Raw genomic sequence first — 23,503 nt, forward strand, 5'->3', positions numbered from 1 at the left:
TGGAGCCGAACTGAAACACCATCATTTGGCAACAGGTTGAAGATAATTATTCCTTCCGTGGCTGCTGCTGTCAACGCTCGCCTGCAGTGTGGCGCATGAATTGGATTGACAAATTGTGCTGTTCACCTCAGCAGGCTATCGGCAAACACTGTCATCACCCAGTTCGGTCATTCATTGCCTCATTCTCTCCGTCTCTCAAAATATGAGAAAAATACAGAAGTAACAGCTCTGCTTTGCGTGGTGAGTTTGTGCATCGATGTGTGTGTGTGTGTGTGTGATCTTAGAGCAGTTCTTGTTTCACACAGTGTCGGTGGGAGTATGAGGAAGTAGTTTGGTTTTGAATGTTGCAGTGGATGTCTTGTAGGTTGCTGCTGGCTCTGACTGTCCCTCTGCGTGATGGCTGAAGTCTGAGGAGGTCAACCTGTGGATTTTAACAGCACACACACACAGACACACACTTACACTCTCTGGGAAGTGAACGCCTGAGGAGGGGAGGCCCACAGGAACAATGGTAAAGTACCACACCTTTCCTTTGCTCTGAGCTCCAGTAACATGTGTGTCGCTGCCAGCTTGCTGAGGTTTTCTCAGACTTTGAATGTGCATATGTGAGAGCATCTCTTAGTGAATTTAGTCTCATGTCATGTCATGGCAGTTTCCTTTCTTACAAGCCGAATAAGGGTATTTGTGCATTACGGTAAGTTCTGATAAGAGATGTGATAGCTTATCTTAAAAGGTCCACCTACAGGGAAATGCCGCTTCTTCACAGAAGCTGAGTTTCCTCTTTTTCAGGACAAACTGTTTCTTTTTTTTTTTTTGTGAGACTTGCAGCAAAACACACTGACTTAATTCACTGCTGTGAACTGAGTGTCAAATCAGAAAATCAATACTTACTCGCCAGAGAATAAAAATCTGGTTTGGAGCTCATGTAAAGTCAGAAAACGGAGATGTACTGTGGATATAGAACAAGAAATGCGGCTAAAATGTTTTTTAACACCTCAATAACCAGTAAAAAAAAAAAAAAGAATGATTTTTGGTTGAAAGTCAACATTTTTATCTTTAGTTTAAGTCTGGTGCACTTTGAGGGGAAGCTGCAGGAACCGGTAGCATGTACAGGGTTTAGCCTAGGTTTCACAAGAGCGATGAGGTGTGAGAGGGGAAGTGGACTACAGGAGAGGACTGTAGTTTCTGTTACCACACTTCCTCCTCCTCGCTGACTGGTGCTCACACATCCAAATCACTCATTGTCTTATTGTTTAATCCCTAACATGTGGCATAGTGTAGATAATGCGGATAAATGTAGTTCTGCGTCAGTGTTTTCACCGCTTTGTGTTTACCCCTCAGCCTGTGTAATCATTTAGCTATTATCCTTTCAAAATAAAAGTCTCAAATAAGAGGCCCATGCAGACTGCTCTTAAAAACCTGTCTCATGCTTAAATATATCTGACATACAAAGGCGCCGTCTGGCAGAAATAACACCTTAGATGTGAGACAAGTGTTATAGGGTCAGTTTCTTTTTCTTTTTTTTCTTTCAACAACTCTGCACAAGAGTTTGTGTATGGTCTCAGGTTTTGTGATGTGAGAAAACCACAGAGTAGCAGGTGACTGGCATTTTGTCTGTGGTTCTCGGTGCATCAGATATTTGCATTTTTAACTCAACAGCAAATTCTCTCTAGTAATCAATGTGTAAGTGTTTCCCAATAACGAGAAACAGTTTTTTAAAATGTGTTCTATCGTATCTTCTCCCATATTTAACGTTTTGTTTATGGACTCACAGTAACGATACACAGACGAGTCGATGAAGACGATGAGAGACAGACAAACCCTGCGTCTCCACCTAATGCAGACACAGGGTTTGTCTGAGAAATTTAAGTAGAGAAGTCATTGAGGTAGCGTATTCATTTCAACACAGAGGCTGTTCCTGGACAGTTTCAAATCCAGAGGGCCGGTATTTATCATCGCCGCGCTCTGATTAAAAACTGCTTTTATTATTATCCTTTTGATTTGACGCCAGCGATCAGATTTTATACCTCGGATGCTAGCGAGCTTACAGCTGAATGAAACTGATCCGGCGCTCAGAAGTGCTGCTTTCTGTCTTAACACATACTTCACACTCACGACATTAGACAGACAATAAATCTATCCGTTGTAATCAGCTAGCGACACAGTGATTCATTTTCATCTCATGACTCAACTCCCAATTTTGTTCGATACCAAAGTAACCACAGTCTCACATCTCTAGGAGCACACCTTTTTCACACGCAACAGTCCAACAAGCTAAATGTTGCTTCACTGAGTGACATGTTCCTCCATCACACTGAATCTGGATCTAGATAGAGGTCCTGCTGCTTTAAATAATCAGCACAGGTCAAATGTGTCTTAATATTTTTAAGATAGTTTAGAACTAAAGGCAACGTAAGGACATCTTCTACCTCTTTTGGAATGACTTCTTTTAACTGATTTGTTTGTAAAACCCTGTAAAACCCTGCTTGTTAACCCTAACCCTGGAGAGCAGACAGAAGAAACTGTCTTTAGTTTAGTTTAGTTTAGTTCGATTTAAACCTGTGACTCTTGTCTGAATTTCCCCTCAAGGATATTTAAATTTAGAAACAACATGCAGACCGAACGCCGCTCTGTGCATCGTGTATCTACATAAGACGACACTGAACCCATCTATTTCTGTTCACAGTTCCTTGTAATTTTGTCGTGTTTTGACATCTTTGGAAATTCCAGGAACTCTAAGCTGCTCACTGAGTTTTTTTTTCTTTTTTACAAAGCCTGGCTGCACAAAAGGCATTTCTATTGAGTGGTCTGTCACAATTTATATAATTTACAACGAGACTGTGAACATATTTGATCATTTGGTAGAATATAACTTACATAAGAAGAAAAAAAAAAGAGAAATAACATCAAACAGCTGCATCTGTAAATCAGACATGTTTATGTCCAATTTACAGATGCAGCTGTTTCCGTTTCAAGGTGATGGTTGTGATAATTGTTCGTCCTCTGGTGGCTGTCGGTCTGACACGCGGCGTGTGAGGCGCACCGGGAAGCGTCTACATATGAAGTGTAGTAAATTTAGGTCGATGTCTCAGACCACAGCACAACCACTCTGCCAGCGGCAAGACGTGTAAAGCTTCACACATCAAACAGACCAGCGTCTTTTAGGGAAAACCAAAGATACAGGAGACAAGTTCACCTCACTACCATCTAAGAGAGGCGTTTAAAACAGTCCAGCCTGGAAAACTATCATTAGTGCAACAAGAAGAACAACTACCACTTAATTATAGAATCATTCACATCTTAACAACCATTGATAAAATTAAAGCAGCTGTTGTTGGTTCATTGCTATGTTGCTCATCATCCGGTGCTCTCTGCGTTAAAAGAAGTTTCGTTAAATGTCCAAGTTAGAAAATGAGCTCAGCTCATCTGTGACCAGTTGCTTGGCAACGAGCCCCAGCTTCCTGTAATGGCGACCACAGTGGGTTATGTTCTCGAAAAAGGTTTTTACAGTTGCCAAACCTGTCTGTTGTCGTTGATCTGCTTCACTGGGAAACGTTATCTTACGGCCCTCAGTTTTCTTTGTTTCATTTGCCTTTTTAGGGTCTTTTCCTTCCATTTAACTCTTTGTTTTCTTTTTCCTGTCCCGTCTTTGTTTTAGGGTTGTTTTTTTTATTTTCTCTCTTTCCCTTTAAACAGTGTGCAACATGTCAGCACAACCTCTTGCATACAGATTCCAAAACACAACTGCCAGATTCCAAACACTGGAGTCTACATAATCCCATAATCCATCTCTGCAGCACCTTCATCCTTTAAACTCCAGTTCACAAACCATGCATTCTGCCTGAGACGACCTCCCACACGAGCAGCAGAAGACTTTATACGTCTTTTTTTTACATGGTTCCTTTACTCTCTGCGATGAGGAAACTGAACTTGTGTAAAATGGATGGAATGTCCCTATTTACAACACAGTAATGGTAAATGAAATCTGTCTTTCTCTTGCTCTGTGATTCAGGCGAAGTACCACTGGCAGAGTCAAAATGTGAAGCAAAGCGGCGTGGACGACATGGTCCTGCTGTCCAAGATCACAGAGGACGCCATCGTAGACAATCTCAAGAAGAGATATATGGACGACTACATCTTTGTATCCTAAAAGGCTTTTAGTCACATTCACTGCGGGACAGGAAGTCTAAACATTGTGTGTCCAATATTGTGTAGAATGTTATCATAGAAAAACCAAAGTTCATCCTAATTTTAGGTATAGTGTAGGTCAAACATTTTACAAAAATCAAACACATTTCCTTACGCAGTCTCTGTTTCACAAACTCCCATATCCTCTTACCTCATTCCCCACCTCCACCAACACACCAGAGCGTGCTGATCAAAACAGAAACGCGCAAACAATCAAGCAAAACATATATGGGCATAAATAAAAGAAATCCACTCTTCCTCTTCTGCATTCGCCGTCTGACTCAACAGCTCACTTCCGTCTATCTTGAGCACAGCTGAACTTTTAGACCCATATTTAGACTGCAAAGAAAATGTTCTCATTTAATCCACAAAAAAGTGACCTCGTGCAAAATCATGATTACACCATATTTATATTTGATTTAAGGATTTAAAATTGCCAACTAATAATGAATAGTCATTAGTTGGCAGGACATTTCATGTAGTTATCTTGCTAGTTTAATTAGGAAGTATATATTAACTGTTTAATCTCCATAATGGCCACAACTGGGCTGAACAGTGGTGTGGTGGTGGTTCACAGCAGGAAGGTCCAGAGTTTGCATGTGCTCTCCAGGTACTCCAGCTTCCTCCTACTGTCCCAAGACATGCTGGTTAGGTTCATTGGTGATTCTAAATTGGTCGTAGGTGTGAGTGTCAATGGTTGTCTGTCTCTCTGGGAGTACTCCGCCTCCCGACAGCTGGGATAGGCTTCATTTATCAACCTCAGAGTGAACTGTAATGTTGGTGATGCGCTTCTTTAATTCAAATTCAGTTCAGCTTTATGTATATAGCGTCAAATAACAATCCGAATTGTCTCTTGAAGCGAGGCCTGAGATCCCCAGAACAAGCACTATGGCGATGGTGGCAAGAAAAAAAAAAAAAACTCCCTTTTAACAAGAAGAAACCTTGAGCAGAACCTAAAGCTCATATGGAAGGAGCCATCTGCTTGAGGCCGGCCGGGTAAAGACAGAAAAAGAGAGAAGAGAGCAGCAGGAGGAACGAGATAAACATAACAGCCGACTGAAGCGTACATATACAAACTAATCGCGATACGGGTACAAGATATAGATGATGCATTTTACATGAGAGTTTAAAAAGGAACAAGAACAAGAGCATAGTGGCATAAACAGCAGTAGTGACAACAGTGCTTCTACCACAGTGAGTAAGCTGCAAAATGGTTGCATTTAAAAGTGGATAACTGTAAGCCATGAAGACTGGGCAGGTTATGTGATCAAAAGAGCGAAATAGCTAGTTAAACAACATACATTATGCACGCAGGCAATCGGAACGCTTCACATTTTTCTGGAAATGCTCGGAAAACAATTAGCTGGGACTAAGTTAACGCTCTGTTGGCGTGGTGTGTTAAAATCTATCGCACAACACAACGATGAGAGCTTAATTACTGTCAGATGTTGTATCGGTTTGATTGACTAAATTTATTACGTGACAGAAGTCGATGGTGTGGTTCAGCTCTGTTCTGGTGCTGATGAGAAGAGGATGTTTTCAGATGCGTTGGTGTTAACTTTGCTCTCTCAGCTCTATTTTCAGGTGGCCAAAATTAGAAATATATAATGTATTAGCTTAGTTGTTTGTCACTTAGAGTTAGAAGCAGAACAGAAATTTGTGCTGTTGCCATTACATAGACACTGTGTTATTTTTTCCAACTACAATGTGTGCTGCCAAGTATATAAATTCAAAATGTTGTATTAAACGTATTTAAAGAATTCAGTAAAACATATTATATGCTATTGTCAAGCTTAACTACAATGCTCAGACTTACATCGGCCCTGTATTGATATCAGTCAACCCGTTCAAGCAGATGCCCTATTTCACTGACAGAGAGATCGAACTCTACCAAGGAGCTGTGAGTAAAACTTTACAACAACCTTTCACCAAGTTCTGCAAACCTGTGATGTGTGCGGTGCAGGGGGCTCTTCCTGCCGACATAAATGTGCTTCGGTAACTCGAACTAACCACAAATATGTTTCACTCTGCAGGCCCAGTATGAGAATCCACCACACGTCTATGCCCTGACTGATAACATGTACAGAAACATGATGATTGATGGGGAGAATCAGTGTGTCATCATTAGGTGATCACAGTTACAGCTAATAAGCGGTTTCAGTTTCATGTAATGTACCCATGTGTAATGTTTTCTGTCATGTTTCTGTTATTTATGGTGTTGTCATAGCGGTGAGAGTGGTGCTGGAAAAACCGTGGCTGCCAAATATATCATGGGTTACATTTCCAAAGTGTCCGGAGGTGGATCAAAAGTGCAGGTAAAAGAGAACTGCAACTTAACTGTCTGTTTAAACGGAAATATTATTCATGTTTACGTGTCTCACACTGTGTCTCCTCTGTGTGTATGTCAGCATGTAAAAGACATCATCTTACAGTCAAATCCTCTGCTGGAAGCCTTTGGAAATGCAAAGACCGTCCGCAACAACAACTCAAGTCGTTTTGTAAGTAAGATCTTTACTTAAACAACTGCCATAGGTGCTATATATATGAGGTTTAATTAGTATAGGAGAGGAATGGATGTTCATATCCAATAAAGAGGATTTGACACAACGAGGCCTACAGCAGGTGGAGGTTTCAGCTGAATCACACCACAGAAAATTTAGAATTATTTAGAGATGACTCATCCCCTTTATCTTTTCTTCAATCGCCGCTATAATGTTGCTAATTTTGACATTGGGTGTACTGCAGCCAGCCTTAGCTGTATTTTGTGTATATGCTGGTGTAATGGGTATTATGTTACCCAAATACAGATACATGCAAAGGCCCAAGGAGTATATACAAGTGTGCACCACAAAAGCAGTGTTTCAGCTATTGAGTTGATTTAATGCACACAAAAAAACACATCTGATTGGACCGCTTGTCCTTTCTCATGCATAGGGGTCTTGATTATCTAATTTCACACCTATAAACCACATGCACGCTGTGTGCAATTCTCTTGCAAGACACTAAGACAGCAATTTGTAAAAATTTCCTGTTGAGCTTGATAGAACATCAGAGGACATTTGTGGGGTTCAGTGCAGTTTAGCAGCATGCAAACTGTATTCCAGCCCTTGAAGATGCAGCAAACATGAGAAACTGCTTCATTGTTGGAGAACAGCCTCATCCTTAAAGCAAGTTTAATTCTGATTCATTTCAAACAACTAGCAGTTTGACAAGATCTGTAGTGTGTCCAGTTGAACGCAAATGTCCATCTTTGTAATTTGAAACTATGCTAACCATATTTGATGCAGCATGTCTATCACCACACGAGTGTTAACTTTACTTTTGCATCGACCAGGGGAAATACTTTGAGATTCAGTTCAGCAGAGGAGGCGAGCCAGACGGTGGCAAAATTTCTAACTTCCTGCTGGAGAAGTCGAGGGTGGTGAGCCAGAATGAGAGCGAGAGGAACTTCCATATTTACTATCAGGTCAGAGGCCAATGAGCACAGTCGCAGTTGCACAATTAACTGCTTTAAAACACACAGAGACAGAAAGATGCCTCATCAACTCAACTTCTCCTGTACCTGCACTGTTGTTTTCCAGTTGATAGAGGGTGCCAACGCTCAGCAGAAAGAGGGCCTGGGACTCATGACCCCAGACTACTATTACTACCTCAACCAGTCTGGGACGTACAAGGTGGATGGGACCAACGACAGCAAAGACTTCCAAGAGACCATGGTAGTTACTGTGGAAAACAAAAGCTGTTTATTATTTTATCTCATATACTATAACATAACAGGAAACGTTAGAACAAATGCCTGAATGGTTAAATAATAAATGATAGTAGGTTTGTTTTGTGGCAATAAGGCTATATTTGAACATTAATGTGAACATTAAGCCTAATGTGTAATGTCTGCTCATGATAATGGTTTAATACACAATCTAAGTTATTATTGATCACATTATTATAAACCAATCACCAATTAGAGGTGTCCAAGCTGTCATACGATCAATCATAAGAATATAAAAAGGTCTAGTCGCCAGTTTAACAAAACTTTCAGCCATGTTATTAAATGAGTGAATGGCAGCTTTCCTTTTTTTATTGTGCCAAATGGCCTTGATATAGCGCCATTTATTAAATAAATACCTAACTACATAAAATGGATAGGTGTACAGTTGCTAAAACGGTTTCACACTTTAAACTAAACTGTTCTACAATTAAGGGGGGCATGTGAACAAAATGAGTTATATTTTATTACCTATAAAAAAATATTAGCTTACCTATATGGTATGCTAGCTAAACTAGCCAAACAGCAGTTGTATTACCTTCGTGAGATGTAACTCTAAATTTCTTCTTCTTCTTCTTCTGGCAAAAATTACATGAGAAAAAAAAAAAAGAAACTGCTACAGTAAACATGTCTTTATAATAACAGTTTACGGTATCTTTAATCAGAATAACCTTCTGTTAAAGATGAGCCGTTAGCATTAGTTAGAACCGTTAGCGATACAAGCTAGCCCTAGCTAACTGTAACCATAGCAACAAAAATTTGACGGTTTAACAAACGGCTGTTTTAAACAGAGCTAAATATGAGTTAAACCTACTGAAAACCGGATTGAAAATATATGTGTTGTGCTGCGTTGCTGTTTCTTAACCTGAAAAAGTTAAACTAAACATTTAAACCTTCGAGGAATTTGGATTTATTGCAAGACGGCTGTATTAAACTGCATTAGCATGAGCTAGCTAGACGTATAATAATATTAGGTACTAAAAATAGCCTTGCTTTATAAGTTTAATAATCTCCATCCAGAAGAAGATGGCGAGTCAAAATGTATAGTACGATTAAACAATGATAATAATAATCAAACCGGACATATTTCCAGTGACTCTAATGTTTGTTTGTGGAGTGCATTGCCTCCAATTGATTTAGATGCTGCAGAAAGAGCAATGATGGGAATTAGCAAGAGAGATCATATTACTCCAGTTTAGCTTCTCTTCACTGGCATAAAATCCTTAACAAAATGTAAAATCCTCCTCCTTGCATACAAGGTCCTTAAAGGCCTAGCTTCATCCTATCCCAAAGGCGTAATAGTACCATATCATCCCAATAGATGACCTCGATCTCAAAGTGCAGGCTTACTTGTGGTTCGCAGAGTTTTAAAAAGCAGAATGGGAGGTAGAGCCTCTCTGTTAGATGAGATAAGATGAACCTTTATTCGTCCCACAGTGGGGAAATTGCAGTTTGCAACAGCATGCAGGACTGACAGAGATATAATGATAAGCTAGGATGTGATTCAAGTTCACTTGCTGCTGTTCGCTGCTGTGGGATGATGTACTGAGCACTGAGCACTTGTCCTCTAATTTCTTACCTCATTTCTTTTCTCTTAATACTCTTACTACTGCATTTGTGAGCTACTACTGTGTAGCATGTTAATAGCTGTGTGTCCCTCTCTCCATCTTCCTTTCTGGCCTGGTTTTGTAAAGTGTCCTGAGGCAATTTGTATTGTTATCAACACTATACAAATAAAATTTAACAGAAATGAACTGAATTGTCTGCTTCTGTGTTGCGGTCTCCAGGAGGCCATGCAGGTGATCGGGATCTCAGGTGAAATTCAGGCTCAGGTGCTGCAGATCATCGCAGGTATCCTCCACCTGGGAAACATCAGCTTCATAGAGGCAGGCAACTACGGACAGGTGGAAAGCACAGACTGTGAGTGAAACACACACACACATGCAGACAAACATGGACTCTTCACACATTCCTATTGTCTCCCTCAGGTACACGATCTTATTACAGTGCACCATGACAATAGCAGTCCCCTGGCAGACTGAATCTACACACATCAGCTCTAATTGTTTATCTTCTCGTTTGTTTGCCACCGGGAGATTACCTGCCCAACAGATAATTGGTGTTTACATTTTTACTATCCCACAGCTGCTATTATTTAATTTATTTCAGACCGTCTTTGGTTACATGGATATGTACAATGGAATAATACACTCCAATCAAGTCTGTATGCCCAGTCTTGTAGTTAAACATTATTATTACAAACCAATTTGTGATGTAAGTAAGATTTTTTTTTTCCTACTCCAGTGCTCGCCTTTCCTGCCTATCTTCTGGGCATCGACCCCAACCGCCTGCAGGACAAACTGACAAGCCGGAAGATGGATTCAAAGTGGGGAGGAAAGTCTGAGTCCATTAATGTGACCCTGAACCAGGAGCAGGCCACCTACACGAGAGACGCCCTGGCCAAAGCTCTCTATGCACGCGTCTTCGACTACCTGGTGGAGGTAGTCAAATATTATAACTACCTTATGAATTTAAATCATTTGAATGTTTTTTTTCCTACATATATATATATATATATGTATATTTATTGTGACTCCCTCTTCTTCAGGCCATAAACAAAGCCATCCAAAAACCATATGAGGAATTCAGCATCGGAGTTCTTGACATTTATGGCTTTGAGATATTCAAGGTTCGTCATCATACAACTCACAGATACATAACATTTAGAGGCAGCTGCTTAAATATCAAATGTTTTTTTTAGATGGTATAACAGTGGTGCTGTTTTACTGTGACATCGATGGATTGCATCTTCTTTTGCAGAAAAATGGCTTCGAGCAGTTTTGTATCAACTTTGTCAATGAGAAGCTTCAACAGATCTTCATTGAACTCACCCTGAAGGCTGAGCAGGTAACTACAATACACTTATTGTTTTTCTACATTTTGCCTCATCTTTAGCTTTGTCTTTTAAAGAAAAATGTGACGTTCCTTGCTTCGATTCAGAGTAAGGCTTGAAACACATTCTCATTTTGACTATATCCTTCTAATTTTCCCCCAGGAAGAGTACGTTCAGGAGGGCATCAAGTGGACACCCATCGAGTACTTCAATAACAAGATTGTGTGCGACCTCATTGAAAATAAACTGGTGAGCTAAAATCTGCATCTGCCTATAAATAAATGCAGAGTTTATGAACAGATCAGGTTGAACTGACTCTTTAAAAGAAGCTGGTGTTTTTATCCAGCAAAAGGCGAGTCTAAAGGCTCTGACTTAAACTGATACGATATGATATGATACTGTGCTTTTTGTATCTGCTTAATATCAAACATGACTCTTTCAATTGTTTTGTAGGCTTGTAGTGTATATTTGCTTGGAGGAGCTTGTTTTCATTGCGAAATATGAAGCATCAGTTGTCTAAAAAGCTAAAACAAAGGCAACTGGGCTTGTGTGAGTTTTCTTGAAGACGTTTCCCATCTAGTCCAAGTCGCTTCTTCAGTTCTAAATGACTAGTGAAGACTTTAGGTTTTTATTTGGAACATCTGTGGGTGGTGTTCATCTGCAACTCACATCACTGTTTGTTAACAGCGAAATTCTCACCTGCAATCTGAGGAATTATTCAAATCAACCTGAATCAGTAAAAGTCTTAACAAGTCATGTTCTCCTTGCAGAACCCTCCAGGTGTCATGAGTGTGCTGGATGATGTGTGTGCAACCATTTATGCCAAAGGAGAGGGTGCAGATGGCACTCTGCTGCAGAAGCTGCAGGGTGCTGTGGGAACACATGAACATTTCAACAGCTGGAACTCCGGATTCGTCATACATCACTATGCCGGGAAGGTTGGAACCTAAAATCAATCCAAACTTACCCATCTGTAGCAGACATATAGCTTATGACTACATTTGTATTGGCTTTGCTGCCTGTAAGTCTTAATGAATGCAGATCTGTTGCATTGTTGATCTAGTCGCACCTAAAGAAATTAAACTCACAGTGGCATGAGCGTAAGAATGCAAAGTTGTTTGGCAAAGCTTGACCGTGTTTTCGACCTAATAATAGTATTTGCCTGCTTGGTAAAGTTTGCATAGCCGTTACAATGTCTGATATCATCACAGGTGTCATATGATGTCAACGGCTTCTGTGAGAGAAATCGGGATGTGCTCTTCCCTGACCTCATTGAGCTCATGCAAAGCAGTGAATTGTGAGTCTCCCTTACGTATTTAATATTTTCAGTTATTTCTTGCTCTATAATGCAGTGCATAAAATAAAATCCATTTGTCTCTTTAGTGACTTCATCCGTAGCTTGTTCCCTGAAAACCTCAACACAGACAAGAAAGGCAGACCGACCACAGCTAGTTCCAAGATCAAGGTGAGCGTTTCTTTTCTTGGGATTCACTTTGTAACATAACACAGAAAAGAGTTGTGCATTGATCACTTGCTGATGTTTCCAACAGAAACAAGCAAATGATCTGGTGAACACGCTGATGAAGTGCACTCCACACTATATCCGCTGTATCAAACCCAATGAGACAAAGCGGCCAAAAGACTGGGAGGAGAGCAGGTCAGCATGCTCACTGTTACACAGAAACAATAAAACATATCACGGGAAACACTCACGGATTAAAGATGGTATGTTTTTTTAGGGCTAGACATCAGGTTGAATACCTAGGACTGCGGGAAAACATTCGCGTGCGAAGGGCTGGATTTGCGTACCGCAGGGTCTTCAATAAGTTTCTGATGAGGTGAGTCCTGTGTGTTTACGCTGAAAGAACCGCGCAGATCAGAAACACACTATCGGTGTGACTTTCGGTGTGTGTGCTTGTTGATTGCAGGTACGCCATTCTAACAGCTGAAACATGGCCGTGCTGGAGGGGTCCAGAGCAGCAGGGGGTCCTTCACCTCCTCCGGTCTGTCAACATGGACAACGATCAGTACCAGATGGGACGCACCAAAGTCTTCGTTAAGAACCCAGAATCGGTACAAAGCTCTGGGTTAAACTTTAGTGCTGAAATCAGCAATCAATTTCATGATACTTACACCGATCAGGCATAACATTATGACCTGACATTATGTCTGGCAACACAATGTTGTTAGTGGCGACCTTTGGGTCCTATGGGTTGAGGGGAGGGGCCTCTGTCGATCATCCCACAGATACTTGATCAGTTTGGGATCTAGTGAATTTGGAGGTCAGGTTAACAGCTTGTTTTTTTTGTAGTTGTTCCTAAAGCGTGTTTGTGTGTGTGCCCGTGTCAGGCTGGGGATGGCTGCTGCCATCAAGGAGTGTCATTGCTATGGGGTGGGGGTGCCTGGTCTACACTAGGTGGATGGTACATGTCTAAGTAACATCCACACAAATGCCAGGTCCAAAAGTTTCATAGCAGAATATTGAATTGTCACAAGATGGTCAGTGTTATTTACTTCTCCTGTCAATGGTCATAATGTTGTGCCTGATCAGTGTAAGTTTAGGTTTTGTTCTGTAGTGCACATCATGGTCCTTGATGGGCAGCCAACAGAACAATCATATGACAGGTAATTTTCTTTATTCCGTGTGTGCTTTAGATTAAAAAGTGCTCAAAGACAACTGATAACTGAAATACTCAAGTAAAGTACAGGCAGTGCGGAGACATTACAGAAAATAAATTAACACCCTATATGCAGTTTTTGAATGAGGTAATGATAAATTGCTGCATTCCCCTCAGCTGTTTCTGCTTGAAGAGATGAGGGAGAGGAAGTTTGACACTTTCGCCAGGATCATTCAAAAGGCCTACAGAAGATTCATTGCCAGGAAAAAGTATGAACAGATGAGAGAAGAGGGTAAGTCACCAACACAAATATTCTCTGTACTTGCGTACATTTTAAGTTGCTATTTCTTTTTTAATGTTGCATTTGTTCCTTGTGTCGCTCAGCCTCAGACATCCTGTACAACTCGAAAGAGCGGAGGAAGAACAGCATCAACAGGAACTTTGTTGGAGACTACCTCGGGCTGGAGCAGAGGCCTGAGCTGCGACAGTTCTTGGCCAAGAGGGAGCGCGTCGACTTTGCTGACTCGGTCAACAAGTTCGACCGCCGGTTCAAGGTGTTTATAATGCAATGTGCTTTAAGAGAATTAATGATAGTTTTAGAGAAAAACGGTGACACATTCATGACAAAAGTTCCCCTTTAAAACAGTGATGAGTAAGTCGACGTCATACCATACTTCCTCCCCAAAGTCACCCACTCTTCTCCTTTGTGGTATTACCCACAATTTTTACTTCTGTTTTTCCCACAGTCTATCAAGAGAGATTTGATCTTGACCCCTAAAGGCATCTATCTGATTGGTCGAGAGAAGGTGAAAAAAGGTCCAGAGAAAGGGCAGATAAAGGAGGTGCTGAAACGAAAGATGGAGTTTGGAAGCATCAGCGGCGTCTCTCTAAGGTATAGGCCTTGAATTTACAAGCGATACTAAAGACTGTGATAATGTGTCATAGAAAAACAACAATACACTGTTAAAGCAAAACTGTAACCTGAAATTCATAAACATATCCCAAAGGTTGCATAAATATACAGTCCAATATCTTTGAATAGATAAACGTACGGTAAAAGGATCAAATATAAGCTTGCAACTAGGTTTGTTGTCGCACAGTTGTGGTTGATGTTGTGGTGAAGGTTGCTAGAACTGGCATGCTGCTTTACATATCTTAACCACTGCATGAGAACCATTTGCTACAGCGAGAGTAAATATAGCAAGTCGACACATTCTACTAAACTGTGAATTCACGGAACTCGGCCCTCTTTATAATGCGTTACCAGCTAATAGACAAACATTTCATAAAAGCGAACAACACCGCGCTAATGGGAAAAAGATTTCTGACACGTTTATTCAGAGCTTACTAACCCCAACCCCAGAGACGAATGCACACTTGAATCATAACAGCTCTTGTAACTGATGATAAATAGATGTAAATGAGTACTAGACAGTTAAATCCACGGATGATTTAATGACAACTAAACCGCCGGCTCCCAGCCTGTTTAGTTTTGGACCTGTATCACATTTTAGATGCATGTAAGTAGTTAGTGGTTCAACCAAAGAGACATCTGATTTCTAAACAGCTCACATAGCTTTTGTTGAAAGAACAGTTTGAAACAACCTTTGAAGAGACCAGACTTAAAGGTTGAGGAAGTACATGACTAAACGTTTTAACTGAGAATAAAGAAGTTAAAAATACAGTAAAATGTTGTAAACACACTAATAATCTCATTAATAATTATCTGATAGTAGCTGTTAATACTTTACCTAAATGCAATTTCACACGCCGGAGTATTACTTGTTATGTAGTGTTGTATTTTACATTGTGGTACTTGTACTTTTCTTCAATTATCAATTTTTTCTTCAATAATCTGTTTTACATATATTTATACGATTACAAGCACAAAAAAATTAGCTCAGGTTGGTCCCCTTCCAGAAAAGTCTGCTCTGATTGGTCACCTCCAGTGACCTGAGCAGGCACCGTTCATACATGTTTGAGTCGGCCATGCTGCTCGTGTAGGAGGGACATTTAAATATGCGTAGGCCACGAGTGCAGGATGTCTCATCGAGGTTTTTACACTACTGAACGAACTTTGAAATAGCCCTAAGAATGACTTGTTGCTACGTTAAGTGGCGAGGTACGACCCAGACGCAGGACACAAGTGGAGGAACAAAAGAACTTTACTAAAAACTTACTAAATGTCGAACAAAAAGCACAACAACAGTTCCAATCAAAAAAGAAAACCAAAGTGGACGGAACTAGGAAAAACAGGCCAGAACAGTAGGAAACAAACGGGTTATTCAACAGATGACTTGATGAAGGGAAAGGCAGGACTACATGGGGTAATGAGGGGTCGACAAGACACAGGTGAAACTAATGAAGGCGCAGCACAGAAGGAGAAACCAATCAAACAATCAATCAAGAGGACACAAAACAGGAAAGAGCTTACAAAATAAAAACAGGAAACCGGAAACCAAATAGGGTCACAGAAAATATTCAAAAACTCTTTACCACTACACCTACTTGTCATAGCTGGTATAGGACAAGACATCGAAAAAACGGTACAGACATCAGATGTGATGTTAAAAGTTAGAATTTAAACTTTAGCCGATATCTCTTTTCACTTTTGGCTCTTGAACTAACTCATTTTAGGACTTAGCAGTCATTCAGATTGATTTGTCTTTATGACCATCACAAGGTAAACCGTAGAGTGCTGACGTTAGAAAGTGATCTACCTGGAGAGAGGAATCACACTTCAACACTTCAACTCTTGTCAGCAGAGGTGGAATGAAATCAAGTTCAGTTTCTCAACTACTTGTGTCAGTACTTCAGTTTTCTTTGTAATGGAGTTGCTTCATACTGTGGAACTGCTCTTTAAACTTCGCAGAACAATTTAAATACATCTACTGCTGCATTTTAGGACTTTACTCAACTGAGACATGACCTTTTTTTTCAGCACCGCTATTTTAACTAGACATCTTTCAGCGTTTCAAATACAAACACAACTTCCTTTTTCTTTTTTAGTCTTGGTTCAAAAGCATTTAATGGTTTCTTTTTTATCAGTACGCGGCAGGACGATTTCTTCATCTTGCATGAGGCTCAGTACGACAGTCTGCTGGAGTCCAACTTCAAGACAGAGTTTCTCAGTTTGCTCTCTAAACGCTACGAGGACGTGACAAAGAGAAAACTGACAATCTCCTTCGCTGACAGGTAGAGGAATGCACAGCATGTTGTTTGCATAGGAAATGACACACACACACACACACAGTCCACTAAAGCACTTTCTTTTGTACTAAGACTTGAGTTCAGGGTCAAGAAGGAGGGCTGGGGTGGAGGAGGCTCCAGAATTGTGGTGTTCCAGAGGGGCCAAGGGGACCTGGCCCAGCTCAAGCCTGGAGGGAAGACCCTCTCTATCATAGTAGGGGACGGTCTACCCAAGTCTTCTAGTAAGTTACAACAACAAAAAACAGAAGAGCAAAAGAAAAACAAAAAACTTCGTTTAAATATTGCTTGAGTTTTCTTGAAGAGGTTTCACCAGCCATCCAAGTGGCTGCTTCATTGTGTTCGTAAACTCCGTCCACCTGCACATGAAGGACAAGGGACACACTCTTGAGGACAACAATACACAGATTTTAGCTAGAAAAGACAGACGGTTTGAAAGAAGAGTAAATGAAGACATCTTTCTATAACCGGAAAACCCCTCTCTGAACAGTGGAGGTGGACTGAGACACTGCTTATTAGCCAGTTACACTCTGAGTCTGGAGAGATTCTGGCCGTTTATGCCTTGTTACAGAAAAAGGGTGCAGATGTTCCTAGTAAATCCTAAAATCACCACCAGTCCTAAAGGACTGAAGGAGCCACTTGGATGATGGAGGGACATTTAAATTTGTGAAGGCCACCGTCAAGGTTTTTAAACTATTCACTTTAAACCAGGAATCTTTAAAATAGCATTAAAATTTTTTGTCCAGATACTAGTATCTGTAGTATAGGGAAATGTAGCACAAAACAACTCTACAGATAACAGATGTGAAAATTTTGGGGACTTAAAAGTGAGAATTTACACTTTAGCTGACATCTCTTCTCACTTTTGGGTCTTGAACTAACTAATTTTAGGACGTGGCAGTCATTCAGATTTATGTGTCGTCATGACCATCTCAAGGTAAACAGTCGAGCACTGACATTAGAAAACCTCTACCTCAAAAAGGGTGAATAAGAACAACACCCTCTAATTGTAGGCGAGTATTGTTTTGTTAACTGACCCTAGTCATGTGAGTTTCAAGTTTGCATCATGCACAAATGTTCCTAATAAATCCTAAACTCCCCACCGGCCATTTGCAACTGATGAAGCCTCTTGGATGATGGTGAAGTGTCTTCAGGAAAACTCAAATAAGTCCAGCTGCCTTTGTCTTAAATATATCATGACTGGTATGAGAGCAGAAGGCCTACATAGATTCCTGTATCCAAATGTTGTAACTGTACTTTTTTTTCCCATCAGAGCCAACCAGGAAGTCTGCTCCTCAGTCTCGTGGTGGAGGTAGAAATTATGTGTCCAGCAGTGGTAAGTCTCCTCAGTCGTACAGTGTGTAATCGAAGCCTTTTAATTTGATTAAGTAAAAAATTCTGATTTGTCGTCATTCTTACTTACTCCATTTCTCTCTCCTCAGCGCACCAGAACGGGGGAGCCAAGTTTTCCAGAGCCCCTAACAACCAGCAGTCAGACATGACCTATTCCGCCCCGCACAAACAGGGCAGGCCACCCAGCGCAGCCCTCCCCAAACTGGGTTCCCAGAGAGCCAACCGAGCCCCGGCCTACAACCAGCCTAACCAGGGGAACATGGACTTCCTAAACGTGCCTGACCAGGGCATGTCAGGGTACGAGAGATCAGTTTGTGTGATATGGAAAAAAAACAAGAAGAAAGGAGCATTTGTTGTCATTGTGTGTGTGTGTGTGTGTGTGTGTGTGTGTGTGCGGGGGTGGAGCAGATGAGTCAGTGTGTGTATATAGGTTCAGGTGAGTTGTCAGGACCTGTCTGGGTGAGGCCTGATGCTTACAGGGCCCAAATAAACAACTGCATGCCAAAGTGAGACAGAATAACCTGTTTATAGGGCGCTAAAGTCTTGATGCCACCCCCAGACTCCATTAGGACTGGACAACGCTCTAAGGGGGGGAAAAAAAGTGTATTTTTTATTTTTAGAAAGGAGTGAGACGAGAGTGTTTGCTTGAAAATGGAGACAATGGCACAGACTTTAAGACTGTGACACTTAAATGCATTCATGGTCTTGCATGTGTTTACAAGCAAAAGGAATGTGCATCAATTTCCAGTCAGTAATTAAGTAATTTTAAGTAAGTTCAGAGGGTTTAAATATCAAATTGTCAGTTTGCAAGTCACAGATGTAGAACTGGTTTTTGATTAAGAGAAATGTGTGCAGGGAGGCTGTTTCCTGTCTGCATCGCTTTGAACAATCAATGCAGTCTCTCATTTTTAACACTTAGGATTTTAACAAAGATAAACAACAGTCAGACATTATGATTATCAGTTGCTTTCTAAGTTTTCCTTACATTCAGCCATGCTCTCTCTAATGTGTCTTTACACCAGTTTTAGCTTCAATCTCTGCAGCCTCATGGTAGTACACTCATTATGAGCTCCCTTAATGCATCCATGAAGTCACTCACTCTGTCAGTCTGGTGGTGTTTGCATAACGCCTGGGGGAAGTGGATTAAGGATCCCTAAAATGTTCTGTGGTTTTGTGGTGTTTTACATGTCATACAAACCTAAAACAGTAGGCTGTGTGGTTTAAAGGATGTGACTTTGCATTGAGAGCCTGTGCAGAGAAGAGAACCAGACATGATGAAAGTAAACAAACATTGATGCTGAAAAAGTCACATAAAAGGCTCGTCTCATTTGATATTTTCAATTTGATTTAAACATTTAAGTATTTTCACATGAACCTCCAGAAAAAAATAAATTGTAGACCAACTTATCAGAATAATTCAGGACAGAGCAGCCCTGTCTGTATGTTTGTTTGCCTTCTTCCAGCAAACAGTAGCTCTTCCTTTTTCCCTTTTTAATGATGAATACAAACTCTTGTCACCTGCTGGTATGAAGAGTTGTTTCCTTTCATGCAGGTCCAGAACATTCACCGATCAACCACAACATTATGACCACTGACAGGAGAAGTGAATAACATTGACCATCTTGTGACAGTTCAGTGTTCTGCTGGGAAACTTTTGGGCCTGGCATTCATTCATGTGGATGTTACTTAGACATGTAGCACCCACCTAGACCAGACCAGGCACCCCCACCCCATAGCAATGACACTCCTTGATGGCAGCAGCCATCCCCAGCAGGATGCAGCCTGACACAGACACACACACAAAGAAAAACGCTTTAGGAACAACTAAAAAAAAAACATGAAGAACAGCACAAGGTGTTGACCTGGCCTCCAAATTCACTAGATCCCAAATTGATCAAGTATCTGTGGGATGATCCACAGAGGCCCCTCCCCTCAAAGGCCCCCCACTAACAACATCCTGGTGCCAGACACCACAGGACACCCTCAGAAGGCCCATGTCCATTCTCTGATGAGTCCCAACTGTTTTGGAGGCACAAGGGAGACCTACACAATATTAGGAAGGTGGTCATAATGTTATGCCTGATTGGTGTATGTTCCAGCTGTCCATTGGATGTAGTCTTTATGGTGGTTCAATGAAACTTTTTGGTCCAGACACAGGTCCTCGTTGTTGGTAGTTCTTTGGTGTGTGTTTGGTGTGTACCCTTACTCTCCCTGTTTGGCCATTTAGCCTCAAATGACCTTAACAAGTTCTCTCTGTGTCACAGGAAACAGAGGAAGAGGAGCATCAGCCAGCGACCTCCTCCTGCTCCGAAACCGCAGCCTCGACCACAGGGGCCCCGCTGCCGGGCATTATATCAGTACATCGGTCAGGACACGGACGAGATCAGCTTCGAGGCCAATGATGTGTTTGACCTCGTCAAAGAAGGTGTGTGAATGCAGGAACGAAAAAAATGGAGAGGAAATAAATTAAAAAAAGCTGTTTGACTTGGAAATGGTTAACGATACGTTTCTCTTATTCTCCGTAGATCCGACGGGCTGGTGGACAGGTAGGATTCGAGGAAGGGAAGGACTCTTCCCTGGTAACTATGTGGAAAAGATCTGATGAGGACCCCGCCCGAGTTTGTTGAGAAGTTTGTGTAATTAATTGAAAGCACCACAAACACAGAGACCGCCTGTGATCTTCATCCATAAAGGCTGTTTTAAGCGTGGACCTGACATTCGAAGCACAACTAACTTGTCTGGCAGCGTGCTGTACGAGGAGAGCACAGGAGACAACGCTGTCATGGCCGTGATTGTTAAAACAGAACTGCAAACAGCTGCTCAGGTTTCATCTCTGTTGTGTTAGACGATCTCATTGTGAGCGACCCAGCAACTTTGACTTTGCCTGCAACACCTTCCTTTGTGTCGACTCCAAGCTTCAGTTAATCCATAGAAGGAAGGTGACCAAAAGATACTGCGTCGCTTCCTGGTGTCTACAGTGTTTCTACGTGCCTGATCCTATCTACAGTGCAAAAATCAAGCAATAATAGACGTTTGAAAATATGCTGAATGTGCAACCGTTATTTCTGCACCGAAACAAACCTGCTTAAGATAAAATCAAAGAAATTGAGAAGAGAAATATTTTCTTATATATATATTTTTAATTTCTTTTTTTTACCACTATCATTGTTTCAGTTTTCAGATATATAGATAAAAACAAAAAGAAATATATTTTCATATTTTTACCTCAAAGATGTTTGCACTGCTCTGTATTCAGTACGTTAAGTAACAAATTTCTGAATAACAAAACAGAGTAAAAGGTCACCTGATTTATTTTTATTTTTTTTTTTCAGTTTTGCAGCATTTTGTGGTTGATTTTCTGTAAAATGATGTGATTCCCTCACAATCAATCAAGAACATGATTTTGTACATGAAACGAAGAGAAAAATAAACGCATTATACGTGACGTCCTGCATTACATGGTGTCTGAAGTCAGAAATAAACTAGTGTTTGTAACATTTCAACCAGCATTTGTACTGTAGGATGTAGGTTTTTTCAATTGCTGCTCTGTCAGTTCATAACTTAGCTGCTGGGATGGCTTGTTTTGTTTTGTTTTTTCATTTAAACTGGTTGCTGAGAAGAGATCCTATAGCAGATGATTCTGTTCACAATGAGGTGACCTGTAGCCTCCGGGTAAATGTGTCGTCATCGTAAACTCCTGAACAGGCAAACAACAGATTTTTGTTCTTCTCAGACTGATGCAAACAGTTAAATAGTCAGCAGGTGACGACGCAGTGTGGCAGGTGTGAAAAAAGAGGAACAGGTGTGTATAAAACACGCTCAGTGTCTCAGCAGCCGGCAGGACTTTATTTAAATCTCTGCAGTAATCGGATTGACCGAAGCCAAACCAAAGCCTCGTGGTTGGTGCCACACACATGGTTTTCGCTGCTTATTCGGGCCTCTGAGGGATTATTTTATCGGCCTCAGAGGTCAGTGTGTGTTTGGTGGATTGTAATAAAGTGCATTCACCGATTAGCCACAACATTATGACTGGTGAAGTGGATTACACTGACTATCTTTGCCAGTCTGAGTGGTGGAGGCTTCCAAGTTTGTTTTGTAGAAAGAGGCATGAGACTGAGGTAAAATCCACGGAAAAGCTTCACCTTTTATTAACTCTAGTGAGACACAATGAAATACAATAACACTCCAACCACCTCCAACTACTGACGAAGGAAACTAGCTGCGTTTTATACCCTCCCTGCTCCAGGTGATTAACAGGAGAAGTCTAGATTACATAAACACTTAAATCAAATACGTGACTCAGCACTAGTTCTGATTTTATTGACAACCCGTGAGTTTGAGAGCATTATCAGCCATTGTGTGAAAATGCATTTAGGGGAAAGCAGGCAAGCAGATGGAGGCTGTGTGCTGCTCCTGGCAACGTTGTGTTTTGAGACCTCGGTTCTTGCCATTCACGTGGATTGGACTTTGACACCAAGCATTGTTGCAGCAGGACAATGCTCCCTGGCGCAAAGCACAAAACGGTTCAGGAACGGTTCGAGCGGCAAGTGCAAAGCATCGACTTGGCCTCCGAATCCCCCAGATTTCAATCCAGTCTAGCGTCGGTGGCATGGAAGGCCCCACCTGGAAACTTGCAGGACTTAAAGGATCTTAAAGTTCAGCACACCTTCAGAGGTCTAGTGGAATCCATGCCTTGATGGTCAGGGCTGTTTCATGGTTTACTGTTCTTATATTAGCTTTTACTTACACTCCACTACAACAACCTAAAAGGCAAAGTTTTGTAGTTTTAAATTGATAATTAAGTGATTAACAGCTAAATTATATTGTGCTTTTACTGCTTAAAATTAATGGCAAATCAGTGAATATATTGGTAATTAAAATTAGGCACAATTACCAGCTGCAACATTTTAAATTATGCACACATTCATGCATTAGTAATCACAGTACAGCAGTGTAAATCTTCCTTAACTATAACCGCACTGCTGTACTTATTTTGCACTAAGAAAAGGGAATAAATACTTCTACAATAGATGTGAAATGAAACTCAAACGCACCCACCACCACCACCACCTCCAACACACCTGCTCGTCACGTTTGTGCTCTTATTTTGAAACGACCCGGTGGAGGCTGATGGACCGGTTGAACGGAGCCTGTGATTACAGGTGCAGCAGAAACCTGTAACACCTCTTTATCATTACCATTTTATATGTTTATGGCGTTTTAATGAGTCATTTAGACATACAAACAGGTGAAGTCACAAACAGATGACTATTGAGTTCACAGCACCTTTAAAGTCACATTTACCTCCTGCTGTGTCGCGTTTGAGTGTTCTCTAAACTATTTCTGCCTCTGTAATATTCACCAAACCGGTTTACTGAGTTCCCGGAGACTGTTAAAAACAAATTCCACACATGTCACGTCTGTTACATATTCACGTTCAACCGCGAAACCGCTCGTCGTGATCATCACCGGTGTCGC

The 23,503-nt window shown here is 41.1% G+C and overlaps 1 protein-coding gene across 3 annotated transcripts; it reads left to right on the plus strand.

Moving 5' to 3' along the window:
• The first annotated feature begins 16 nt into the window (after window positions 1–16).
• On the plus strand, window positions 17–21,507 carry myo1f (myosin IF). Of its 3 annotated transcripts, XM_084547529.1 has the most exons (29): window positions 17–240; window positions 365–511; window positions 4,013–4,141; window positions 5,999–6,088; window positions 6,222–6,316; window positions 6,416–6,503; window positions 6,597–6,686; window positions 7,523–7,654; window positions 7,770–7,904; window positions 9,742–9,874; window positions 10,259–10,455; window positions 10,563–10,643; window positions 10,775–10,861; window positions 11,010–11,096; window positions 11,618–11,785; window positions 12,059–12,144; window positions 12,231–12,312; window positions 12,398–12,504; window positions 12,587–12,685; window positions 12,776–12,920; window positions 13,643–13,757; window positions 13,850–14,019; window positions 14,212–14,357; window positions 16,514–16,660; window positions 16,748–16,896; window positions 17,946–18,008; window positions 18,115–18,322; window positions 20,290–20,450; window positions 20,551–21,507. In XM_084547529.1, the coding sequence occupies exons 2-29, from the start codon at window positions 509–511 to the stop codon at window positions 20,625–20,627; spliced, it is 3,270 nt and encodes a 1,089-aa protein (XP_084403655.1). In that variant the 5' UTR covers window positions 17–240; window positions 365–508; the 3' UTR covers window positions 20,628–21,507. The 3 variants fall into 3 exon arrangements, with proteins under 3 accessions (XP_084403655.1, XP_084403653.1, XP_084403654.1); XM_084547527.1 differs by having other exon boundaries at window positions 6,416–6,686; XM_084547528.1 differs by lacking the exon at window positions 17–240 and having other exon boundaries at window positions 327–511; window positions 6,416–6,686.
• Window positions 21,508–23,503: the final 1,996 nt, after the last annotated feature.

Source organism: Chelon labrosus (assembly GCF_963514085.1).
Source record: "Chelon labrosus genome assembly, chromosome: 7".
Lineage (NCBI taxonomy): Eukaryota > Metazoa > Chordata > Actinopteri > Mugiliformes > Mugilidae > Chelon > Chelon labrosus.

Coding starts and splice junctions, on each gene's coding strand:
- myo1f (XM_084547527.1), top strand. Junction 10,862..11,009: donor TCACCCTGAAGGCTGAGCAG/GTAACTACAATA, acceptor ATTTTCCCCCAG/GAAGAGTACGTTCAGGAGGG. Junction 12,505..12,586: donor AAAGACTGGGAGGAGAGCAG/GTCAGCATGCTC, acceptor ATGTTTTTTTAG/GGCTAGACATCAGGTTGAAT.